Raw genomic sequence first — 12,831 nt, 5'->3', positions numbered from 1 at the left:
CAGATGCCCTGCAAAGGATATTCGTGTGTTCTGTTGTAATTTTTGCAAAAGCTGTGCTGCCATATCCTTTTTGGAGGCAAGAAGCCACTCTTGTTCGGTCTCTTTCTAACATTGCAAAAGCAAGCTAAAAATGTATGAGTGTGTAGTGCAGCATGACCAAGAAGACTCCAATTCCCACAGTCCTCTGCGTCATCTACCTTGTTCCTCCTCCCATCAATATTAAGCTTCACACCTGACCTCCATTCATACATACACTATATTACCAAAAGTATTAGCTCAGCCATCCAAATTATTGTAATCATGTGTTCCAATCACTTCCATGACCACATAAAATGAAGCACCTAGCCATACAAACATTTATGAAAGAATGGGTCACTCTCAGGAGCTCAAAGAATTCCAGCTGTGGAACTGTGATAGGATGCCACATATGAAACAAATCCAGTCATGAAAGTTCCTCACTTCTAAATATTCCACAGTCAACTGTCAACTGTTTTATAACACTCCCCAGAACACTCCCTAACACACACCTCCTCACCCACACACACCCCAGAACACTCCCTAACACACACCTCCTCACACACACACCCCAGAACACTCCCTAACACACACCTCCTCACACACACACACACACCCCAGAACATTCCCTAACACACACCTTCTCACACACACACCCCAGAACACTCCCTAACACACACCTTCTCACACACACACCCCAGAACACTCCCTAACACACACCTCCTCACACACACACCCCAGAACACTCCCTAACACACACCTCCTCACACACACACACACACACCCCAGAACACTCCCTAACACACACCTTCTCACACACACACCCCAGAACACTCCCTAACACACACCTCCTCACCCACACATACCCCAGAACACTCCCTAACACACACCTTCTCACACACACACCCCAGAACACTCCCTAACACACACCTCCTCACACACACACACACCCCAGAACACTCCCTAAAACACACCTTTTCACACACACACCCCAGAACACTCCCTAACACACACCTCCTCACACACACACGCACACCTCAGAACACTCCCTAACACACACCTCCTCACACACACACGCACACCCCAGAACACTCCCTAACACACACCTCCTCACACACACACACCCCCCAGGCCACTTCCATGATCACAGCCTCCCACCTACTGAAACTCCTTTCCCACCTGGTTCATTCCATCTCATCACTCTCTGCCCATTTAAGACCACAGGTCTTAACCTCCAGTGCTGCACATCGAATCCACTACAGATGTCAAGCACTGTCCATCGGACCTCTGCTTGACTGCGAAAGCCAAGCTCAACTGTAGCTCAGTGCATTGTGCTTTTGTTTTTGCATGCCTAGAGACTTTGGCTCAATCTGAAATGGCATAGTTAAGCAGTATGCACTAGATTTCAATACAGTACGTTCTTTCTGTTGGCGACAGAATCTACGACATACTAAGTCTGCCATTTTACTTATGACATATGACATCACACGTCAAACGCTCCAGTTGAATCAATGGATAGGACAGTGTGCTGCATTCGCATACTTCAAAATGGCTCCCGATTTAGTAGGCCATCCGGGTACATTTTCGCTCACTGTTTAATGCATACTATGTATTCAGACGTACTACACTTTATCACATACTGCTTTAGAGGGAAGTACGGCATTTTGGGCGGAGCCTTTATTTCAGGGTGTGACTCTTTTCAGTTGCAGTATGATCTTTAAGTATGGACTGTAAAGACATCCCTCTGCCATCCTCACCCACTGCTTTCTCTTCTTTTATGATAGGAGTAACATTTACAGTTATGTAGATTTTTTTTTAACACCAAGACAAATATCCTCTCAAAAACAAAAGCGCACTAATTAATATAGAACAAACGTCCTGATAATTTATTCCAGTTTAAATTTTGTGTACCTCTAAATTGGTATTTGATTATTTGTTGTTTTTATGGGCTCTATTGGGTTTATCAACAGTCTCATGGGCCCCTCAGGCCTGATTTTTACATGAACGTCAGGCCTGAAGTTCAGTTTTGGCTGCTGTAAGCAGGCCTGTACTGATCAGGTTCAGGTCTCTATTCACTTCATCTTATTCCCGCATGTGGATCTGCTGCTTCGTCCTGCCTGTCGTAGCCAGAGTTGTATAGTAACTAAGTAGAACTACTTCGCTACTGTACTTAAGTACTAAAATGCTGTATTTGTACTTTGCTGGAGTATTATTTTTTTCTCCTACTTCCACTTTTACTTCACTACATATTTCCCATCAGTTTAATACTTTTACCCCGATACATTTTTTACGTGTCGTATAGTTACTCGTTACAATTATAAACATGTTAGCTGGCGCTGTCACCGTGTCAAGCGATCAGGCTGTCTTATGAGAAAACTGCGCATGCTCCGGTCGCGTCTCGTTTACTCTGCTGCTGCCTTCACTCAACACTTGAGCTTCGTAATCTAGGTTCACTTGACACGTCGTGACTGCCGCAAGGGTCCGCGCGGCAAAAATGACACAATTGCGGTGGCTCCGCCCATACCCGTGCACCTCTTGATTTTTGTGCGTGCGAAGTTACAAGGTGGAATTCATGCACTTGTTCGTCACTTTGAAGGTTCATTTTCAGTATTTTCCAGCACGTTCAGCTTAATTTACATATTTATACAAATACACATATACTCGAAATTATTCCAAATAATTCGCTTCTTATCTCATTAAAAGAGATGGTACCATGTTTGGTAACAGCAGAAGAGCAGCATAAGTGCTGCATAATAAGCTTGTTGGCGTTTTTAATGTACATATATTGGCACCTTCCACACCTTCAACATCGAGTGATCGTGGTGGTGAGGGTGAGGAAGGAGACCACCCTGGCCCTACCTAGATACAGTGTTTGCGTTTGCTGGAGTGAAAGTAAATTCCTATAGGATGAAGTACCTATAGAGGGTGAAATATTGGCCTTCAAAAATTCACCTTCGAACTTGAAGAAATACATCAATGTAAGTTATAAATATAACGCACAGAAGACACACCAGCTTTAACTGTCAGTAAGCGCTAGTTAGATTAGATATCTTAGCTAACTAACCTAGTTATGTTCATGACGTGCTGCAGTATTCACTTAACATTAGCTGGCAATCATAAAGGTGATGTCACGCTGAGTTGTGTTTTTATCAACAGTAAGCCGTGTCTCTTTTAAATGTTGACTAATCATGTGCCCATATTTATAGTGTAGTGTTTTTATAGGGTAAGGGCATTTATTGAGGGTAAACAAAGGGCAGTAGGCTCACCCTTGGAATCCGACGGACGGATTTTACGTCCAAAATACAGCTCGTTTTCTCAGCTAAATTAAGGCGAACTTGTATGTCTGCGTCAAACCTACGACGTAGCGGGACATAGGTTATTTGTTTTTTGTGTATGAAGTGATAAGCCCAGTTATTTAAGTTGCTACTTGTTTGTACATACAGAACACTTGTATTTGTGGTCTTTGACATCTTTGATTTGTAAGTGATATATAAAAACTATTGATAATCAAACTTTGACGGCTTTCTTTAATTAATTCAAAACACAATACTTGTACTTTTTACTTTCAGTACTTGAGTAATACATTTTAGAATAAACTACTTGCAATACTTAAGTACAAAAATGCTGAATACTTCTGTACTTCTACTTAAGTATGGGTCTCTAATACTTTATACAACACTGGTCGTAGCTTTGTGGTGAAATGCTGTTTCACCCTGATTGGTGTGTCTGTAGTTCCTCTTCCAGGGCTAAAGATGGAGTATATGGAGGAGCTTCCTCTGGAGTTTCTGCAAAAACTACTGAAAGGTCAGATGTTGAAGTTCCAGGTTTTTGTTTGATTTCTCCTGTCAGAAGGTCTCATCTCAGTAAATGTAAAATGTAAATGTGCCATATTTTGTCAATTGTGATTTTTACACCGCAATCGAAATTTGTCCTCCGCTTTTAACCCATCTGTGCAGTTAGAACACACACACACTAGTGATTACTAGGGGGCTGTGGATCACACGTGCCCAGAGCGGTGGGCAGCCCTGGCCCGGCGCCCGGGGAGCAGTTGGGGTTAGGTGCCTTGCTCAAGGGCACCTCAGTCATGGCCTCAGGTCTGGGAATCGAACCCATGACCCTCCGGTCACAAAACCAGTTCCCTACCACCAGGCCATGACTGCCCAAGGAGGGAGGTCTCAGGGAGGTCTGGTCTCAGGGAAGTCTGACCTCTGGAAGGTCTAATCTCAGGGAGGTCTGGCCTCAGGGAGGTCTGATCTCAGGGAAGTCTGATCTCAGGGGGGTCTGATCTCAGGGAGGTCTGATTTCATCATGAGGCAAGTTTGAGCAGGAAATGCCAGGCTTTTTTCTAAGAAATAAAATTCCAGTGTAACCTCATCATCAGCACTCACCATTAGCTGCCCCGGCACGTAAAAACTGTCACATTTAAAGTCTTCTTGCACTTTCACAGTCTTGGAAGAGTATGTGAATCACGAAGTGCTAGAAACATATTAAGAAAGATGCAGACTGAGAAGAGATGTTAAAAGATAGCTCATGTCTGTCACGCTGCCAAAAGTGTAGAGACCACAGACCTCGGTGGTGGACTGAAGCTCAGCCTGGGCTGTGAAAGAATGATGCCACACCCATCTCAGTGTCACTCTACCGGCTCTCACACGAGGGCTTACTTCTCTATCTCTCTCTCTTGCTCTCTCTCTCTCCTTTCCTGTCTTCTTCCGCTCCACTCTCCATCTGCCAGTCGTTCGGGCAGGCCACCGCAGGGATGGCGGAGCTCGAGGGCTTAGAGTTCGGCAAGTCGGACTTTGTGCTCCTGGATGAGGTGACCATGGAGCAGTTCTCAGAGAACCTAAAGCTGAGGTAAGTGGAGAGAGGCCGACCGTGCTGGTAGAGCGCGCCGACTGTCACCACCGACGATTGCTGTAAAGTATAAGGAAGCTGAGGAAACCGTGGCATATACAGGGCCCCTTTTAACACATCGCACATGGTTAGTGACTTAAACCTTAAACCTTCAACTGCCGTTTGCCATTGGTTAGTGAGTTAGTGAAAGCCTTGCCAAAGCTACTGTCTAGTGTTTTGCTTTTGAACTCAACCCTCAGAATGAGTGAATGACAATGAAAAGGCGTGTTTCACTCATCATTGACCATGGATTCATACAATGTTTTAAAGGCAATTTTTTAATTCAGCTACTCCCTTGTGGTGTGAATAAGTTGAAGGATATATGAGTCATTTCAGTTTGCAGTCATTTCCGCTTTGAAGACTTATGAAATCAAGTGAATAGCGCCCACAGCATCTGCAGAGCAGATCCAAGTGTATTGTCAAGTTGAAGCATAATAGATATTAAACCTACTGTATTAAGCATATGTTTCTTCAGTGATGCAATCAAATGCTGTGACTTCTTCTTTCTGTCTGCTGCTGTGTGGGTTTGTTTCTATGATGTCATGTATGAGGTCTGAGCAAATCATGTGATTGCTTCTCTTGTCTTTGCTCTTTTTTCCGGTTGACATATTTTAGCACTTACTTAACTAACTTAAAGTGAAAAAAATAGAACTCTGTCATTTACTCCAACTTTTGTAATTTAATGCTTTTCAGAGCTAGAACAGTGAGGGGCCTTGTGTATTTATACAACAGTCATGACACAGAGAACCATGAGACGTTGTAACATTCAGCATCAAAATTTAGGTGGAGCTTGTCCCTCACACACACACACACACACACACACACACACACACACACACACACACAATAAATAAAAATAAATGCTTGCTGGACATTTTCTGGAGATTAAGATCTACTGTGCTGAGCAGATGAGTGCCATGGCAGAGTGCTGGAGATGCCTGAGCTGGCCACCTCACAGGGCTATTCATTGGGCTTTAATGAAGTACAGAAATCTTTCATCTTGAGCCATAATTTGCACTTCCTGTTCTCACTTCCCACCCTCGTATCAGTTCCTGTAGAATATGGGTGGGTGTGGCGTGACACTATGACAGACACTATATGTGGCCTCTAGATGAACTGTTTGGTTTTCATGTTTAATTCTTCATCTGTTCAGGACAGTCTTGAAAACCAATTTTATGTTATTCATCTGTAAATTCGGCCTTTACAGTGTACTACTGTAGTGACTGATGAATGATGTTTGTTTCCTGTGAATTAATGAAAAATAGACCCATTCACATTTGTGTCATAGTTTGTTCTAAGAACTCTCATATGACTTTCCATTTTCAACAGGATTTTTGTGAAAGATTTATTCAAACTTAGGCCTCCTTCAGGCATCTGTCATGGGAATCTGTTCGTCTCCTCGAAGTTCATTCTTCAGCTGCTGTTTACATATGAAATGCATATAGAATCGGGGGGGAAAAGATTGTGCTTTGTGTTTTTTTTTTTTTAGGTTTGAGAAAGGCCGCATCTACACGTTCATCGGAGAGGTAGTGGTATCTGTGAACCCATACAGGCAGATGGATATATATGGACAGGATATGATCGATGCATACCGGGGCAGAGAGCTGTATGAAAACCCCCCACACCTCTATGCTGTGGCAGACGCTGCCTATAAAGCCATGAAGAGGCGGGCGAAGGACACCTGCATCGTCATATCAGGTAGGCAGCGGGAGCAGCTGCAGGGTACGGGGAGGCTGGATCGGGTCACGGCCACTTGCACTGGAAGCACCTGAAAGGGGTGCGGTGGAACCCAGATGATGGATCTGCCCTCGTGAGTAGGCAGGGCCTCCAGAACAGCCACTCAGCCAGCAGCACAGGGCAAAGGATGGAGCTTTATTAAAATCTGGTGGTAATAAACCCCCAAGAACCATAAATAAAAGCAGACATTGTTTGTGTTGGAATGCCAGGACAGGACAACTCAAAGAGGGTTTTAAAGAGGGCAGCCCCCCCATAGAAAACACATCTATCACCTATAGCTACTGAGTGGACAGACCTAAGGCCGAGGCAGCACAATGGTACCTCTGACTTCTGGTTGTTACAGAGGAAGAAGAATGAAAGTACCAGAGGCAAATCATGAACTATGATGATAGCTTTTTGGCAGTGTTGCGAATAACGCCGTTAAAAATAACGGCGTTAGGTAACGTCGTCATTTTGTCAGTAACGGAATAATATAATTAGTTACTTTTCCTGTCATTACAACGCCGTTTACATTACGGGTCATTAAAAGCGGTGCGTTACTATATATTGATATACTAACAGTAGCGGACCGCTGCCCAGGCTAGTGAGGAGTAACAGATCCCGATAGGTCACAGTTCTCGGTGTAACACCTGTTTAACTTAACAAGTCAGTAAGCGATTGGCTAAGGCAGCGTTATGATAGCCAATCAGAGCCAGTGTTTTTACACGCGCGCCGAAGCACGCGAGTGACACGACACAAACGGAGAAGAGGCCGAAATGGCGTCAGGTGCAAGCCGAAGAAAACTAGAACTTTCAAGGCGATATAAACATTATTTAAGAAAATACTTGAAGTTCCTGAATGTCTACCAGACTGGGTATTTGATTTATTTAATTAAGAATAGAGGTTTTATTGTTAAGTTTACTTCTGTTGTAAACAAACCAGTTGTCTCAGGTTGAGAGAATTTAATTTAATTTCATAGATGTAAATGCACTTTATATAGTGTAACTGTTTACTTTAGCTTTTTTTTCCCCAAAGATTTGGGATTTTAAAGGATTTTATCCTGCACTGGTCTGTGGATGTGCAATAAATATCAAAAGTTAAACAATTTTCTGATCTACTCATTTCAACTGACTGTGAAAACTGCTTAAAAAAAAACTTAATTAATTGGCATATAACCTTTTTTTAATTGTAACGCAAATACTTACTTACTTACTTTAATTACTTTCCCTGGTAACGAGTTACTTTTATTATAGAGTAATTCAGTTACTAACTCAGTTACTTTTTTGAACAAGTAGTGAGTAGCTATAACTAATTACTTTTTTAAAGTAACGTTCCCAACACTGCTTTTTGGTGATGATGATGATTTGTTTACATTAAAGTGCCCCTCGTGGATGAATTAAGTTTTCTGAATCTGAGTCTGAATTAAAATCAACTTGTCTGTGGAGAAAGATTTGCAGAGAGCAAGTGCATTTGAGTGAAGGGGGTGTATTTCTTCAGTGGCTGCGCCTGGTGTAATTTTAGTTAGCGGGATCTGTACACATAATTCCCAATAGCTTTAGCCTGAGTAGATCCCTGCTCTGGGTTTGATTCTCAAGACCAGGTCACTCACGTAGCCTCATCTCTGCACGTCTTCCTGTAAACAGCATTCTCAGTATGGCCAGACTTCTTCTTTACTTCTTTCCTTTATTAAGTGAATCTATTTAGAATGATTTGTCGGTGTTGTGGATGTCCCTGTGCAGCCTGGTGTTGGGGCAAGATCGATTAGAACTAATCAGGTTCAAAGGTGATGGACTCTAAACTTCAGCAGGACACTGAGATTTCTAGCTGTGGAATAAACAGTAAATAGTAAAAGATAAATGGTGGTGAGCATGGCATAATACATAGCACATCCACCTTATGATAAATTAAATGGCTTCATGCCATTGGCTGAGTGTCATCCACTGGGCGGAGAGACATTCGGATGAATCATCAGGAAATTGAGGTTAGACACACCTGCGGCTTGCTGAAGATCCCCCTTTAAAACACAGTGTTCTTCCAGTAGGTGACTTGGGGATGAGATTGAATGTCCACACACAGCCCTGCTGAAAAGCAGAACAAGAACGCAATAGAAACCGTCCCTGAATCTGTTACAACTGAATCTGGACGTATCTCCACTGAATCTGGACGTTTCTCCACTGAATCTGAACATTTCTCCACTGAATCTGGACGTTTCTCCACTGAATTTGAACGTATCTCCACTGAATCTGAACGTATCTCCACTGAATCTGGATGTTTCTCCCCAGAATCTGAAGCTGCTTGTTTTGTCTTTTGTCTGCATCACATATTCTCCCTCCATCCCACATAGAGACGTCTACAGGGCAGATTATCATCACATTTCATGATTTTATTAATAAATCCAAATGTTACTAACCTGTAGTTGTTTCTTAGGTGGTTTTGCAAATGTTTTGTTCTGCATGTTTCTAAACTAATATAAACTTGGATTATTGGAGTGTCTTGGTATTGACACATACAATAAACACAAATCTAACATATTTTATAACATATCTCCTCTCTATATCTGCTGGTCTTTCAAAGGCAGACATGCACACTGAGTCATACTCAGATGCCTGTTGAATGCCAAGTAAGGCATTATTTCACCGTGTCCTGCATGTGTTTTCCAGGAGAGAGTGGTGCTGGGAAGACAGAGGCCAGCAAGTACATCATGCAGTATATAGCAGCAATCACCAACCCCACCCAGAGGGAAGAGGTGGAGAGGTGAGGCCTTTTAAAAACAGCAAAGGGGAGGTCAATAGGTTCTAAGTAAGGTTTTTTGCAGTTAAAATACTTATATTTAGTCAGTCCCTTGATGCCATGTTAACACATGATTGGTTTTAAAAGAAATTATACACAGCAAGCATTGAAACCAACATTAAAGCATTAATGCTCTTCGCTCTAGCCCAGAGCTCTGTTATGAGTGTGTTCTTGCTGTAATGAGTGGAGGAAGTTCTCTCACTGATGAATGCCATTTGTGGGTGTTTGTGGGCTCTGGGTGTCCATGTCTGGGTGTCCATGTCTCTCGCAGAACATTTGATATATGCTAATGCACTGTATAGTCAGTGTGTACTGTATAATGACTGGCAGAAACAAACTAAATTCCAGTATAAATCCCAGTATGAGTAATAAACAGTATGAAAACCTTAATTCTTATTCCCCACACCAGTGTTTTTGTCTTGCAGTGTAAAGAATGTACTCCTGAAATCCAACTGTGTGCTGGAGGCCTTTGGGAATGCCAAGACCAACCGCAATGATAACTCTAGCCGCTTTGGCAAATACATGGACATTAACTTCAACTTCAACGGAGACCCCACTGGAGGACACATAAACAACTACCTGCTGGAGAAGGTGAGGGAGATCTGTTGGGTTTGGAGCTGAGTGAACACAGGCCATGTGTTATGGATTTTAAGGGGAATGACTAGGTAGGGGATAACACCTGTCAGCAGCCCCGTCGACAGGGGGGGACAACCGGGTCTGTTGTCCCGGGCCCCAGGGCCAGGGGGGCCCATCAAAGAGCCCAGCAATTTATTTTTTATTTAAAGTCTATAATTTTAAATAATCTTGAAATCTTTCATTAATATAAATTTTTGTACTCAACATAAGCTCAATGGCTAAAATATATGTTTTTTTTACCTATCTGCATATTTCCATTAAGTGCATACACCCCCGCCTCCCACTGAAAAATGGTTTGATCCAGCATCGACCGTAGCTGGCTGGTACCCGTCCAACAGCGGGAAATACAGTGGTGGATAGTTAAAGTAAATACAGAAATCTGGAGCGCAGAAAAGAAAGTCGAATTTTAATGTATTTGAAAAGTGCTGGAATTTAGGCTAAAGTACTACTTCGTTTCACAACAAATGTAATTCCAGGACGAAAAATGAGAGAACGTGAAGACGTTAAGATTGGGCGTTTTGAAAATAAACAACCATTAAATAATGTAAATAAAAAGCAAATTATTTCGAGTATATGTATAAATATTTAACTTAATTATGTTTAGCGTTCAGGGAAATATTGAAATGGACATTTAAAGTGACGTACCCTGCAAACGTGACTTTGTTCATTGCGCTGAAGCGCGGCGCGCGCGAAGTTACAAAATTCGAGAGGTGCACGACCTCGCGAAGAATCGAGACCCTCGCGCAGGTTCGGTGCCACTGCGATTACTTCATTTTCGCCGCGCGGACCCTCGCGCCGCTCGCGACACGTCAAGTATAAACCAGTCAGCTGTCAGAAACAGCTGATGTGTGGCTGTATTATATACTATATGACCTAACACAAGGATTGTCTGCTACAGAGAAAATTCAAATGACGTAAGCCGGGGGGGGGGGGGGGGGGGGGCACATGAAACTTTCTTGTCCCGGGCCCCAGCAAGACTGTCAACGGGCCTGCCTGTCAGTAATGCTGTAGACATGTGTTCAGATACATCCAAAAAATTAGTTAGGTGCAGAAACTTTGGATGTCAGTTGAATGACCATTTATGTACTTTTGATTTTTTCTTTTGTTTATATTTGTTGTGGAACTTCATTGTGAACTGAATGAATGATACACTCTGGATTATGGAACTGCCTTCATGCACAAATACTGCACATATGCGGATCCCATGCACAGTGTCCCTATGGTGCTTATTTAGAATAATATTAACAGTTACATTCACATTTACATTTATGTTTATTCATTTGGCAGATTCTTTTATCCAGTGACCTACAACAGAGTCAAAATGTATTAGTTTTTGTTTACAAAATGATTTTGTTACAATTGCCATCAGACCTCTTTTTTTTAAGTCTGACCTAATCAGACCTAAAAAGTCACACTTGTGAACTGTGTGTGATCTTCCATTCCCAGGTGTTGCCTTCCTTCTGTTTATACCACTTCCTTCTCTTTTGTACTGTGAATAGGAGGGCTGTCTGTCATTCTCGAAGCCATGGGTGCGTGGGGGGGGGGGTATTTGTGGGTGTTCTGAGTGTGATAGCTATAGGCAGATTTTCTTAAAGAAAGTTTAATTTGATGTATACATAAAGTCTGACTATGAATAAGAGAATGCAGAAATATAAGCATGTGTGTTACCTTTCTGTCGAGTACAAAAATGTACTTGATCTCAAGGTAGTTATTTCCCTTCAGTCAAGAGTTGTCCAGCAGCAGGATGGAGAGAGGAACTTCCACTCTTTTTACCAGGTAAGACTTGCTGCTCTGCTATTTTTGCAATGAGTTAACATTAATAATAATAATTTTTCTTATGGACTGAACTACTTTAACGTAATTTCAGATCTTTGCTCATGCAGCATGACAGTATCCAGTAATGGTGGCAATTACTTACTTACATAAGGTTTACTTACTTCAACATTACATAGGGTTTAATAACTTTAACATTATGTAGGGTTTAACCTCTCTGAAGCTCATGTTGATTAAGAGCAAAACTGTGGTTAGTTGAGGTAACCTTAATTTAAACTCTTAGCAGTTGGTGTATAAATGGTGTTTTTTAATTGAATGAAACCTCAAAAGTGGTACATCGAAACCATAGAAAATTCGAGTGATCGCCCAATGGAGGATGGGTTCCTTTTTGAGTCCTCCCGAGGTTTCTTCCTAATCCCCACCATCATAAGGAGTTTTTCCTCACCACTGTCACCTTTGGCTTGCTCATTAGGGATCTGGACCCATATGATTGTAAAGCTGCTTTGTGACAACGTGTTGTAAAAAGCGTTATATAAATAACTTTGACTTTGACTTGACTTGGTGAATCTGTAAAAGGAGTTATTTTGGTTATGAGGAACCAGAACTGCAGAGATGTGATCCTGCTGGTGATTTAAAAGGTGTGTGTGTGTGTGTGTGTGTGTGTGTGTGTGTGTGTGTGTGTGTGTGTGTGTGTGTGTGTGTGTGTGTGTGTGGTGTGTGTGCGTGCGTGCGTGTGCGTGCGCGCGTGTGTGGTGTGTGTGTGTGTGTGTGGTGTGTGGTGTGTGTGTGTGTGTGTGCGTGCGTGCGCGTGTGTGGTGTGTGTGTGTGGTGTGTCTGTGTGTGCGTGAGTGCGTGTGCGCGTGTGTGTGTGTGTGTGCGTGCGTGCGCGTGTGTGTGTGTGCGTGTGTGTGTGTGTGTGTGTGCGTGTGTGTGTGTATAGTTGTTACGTGGAGGTTCTGAGGACATTTTAAAGTCTCTCTATCTAAGCAAAGATCCTACAGACTACACATA

The 12,831-nt window shown here is 42.5% G+C and overlaps 1 protein-coding gene across 1 annotated transcript in view; it reads left to right on the top strand.

Annotated features, from left to right (window-relative positions):
- Nucleotides 1-4,268: 4,268 nt before the first annotated feature.
- myo1g (myosin IG) overlaps nt 4,269-12,831 on the top strand; it is a 39,682-nt gene continuing 31,119 nt past the window's right edge. The window contains exons 1-6 of the mRNA XM_077008165.1: nt 4,269-4,866; nt 6,395-6,603; nt 9,282-9,375; nt 9,837-10,002; nt 11,770-11,823; nt 12,761-12,831. The exon at nt 12,761-12,831 is cut by the window's right edge and continues 28 nt beyond it. Coding sequence (XP_076864280.1) covers nt 4,772-4,866; nt 6,395-6,603; nt 9,282-9,375; nt 9,837-10,002; nt 11,770-11,823; nt 12,761-12,831 — 689 coding nt within the window. The 5' untranslated portion in view covers nt 4,269-4,771. The remainder of the gene's footprint in view (nt 4,867-6,394; nt 6,604-9,281; nt 9,376-9,836; nt 10,003-11,769; nt 11,824-12,760) is intronic.

This window comes from Brachyhypopomus gauderio, chromosome 6 (assembly GCF_052324685.1).
Source record: "Brachyhypopomus gauderio isolate BG-103 chromosome 6, BGAUD_0.2, whole genome shotgun sequence".
In the NCBI taxonomy this organism is placed as follows: domain Eukaryota; kingdom Metazoa; phylum Chordata; class Actinopteri; order Gymnotiformes; family Hypopomidae; genus Brachyhypopomus; species Brachyhypopomus gauderio.
The sequence above is the reverse complement of the archived record's forward strand: the minus strand, read 5'-3'. Positions and strand labels throughout refer to the sequence as shown.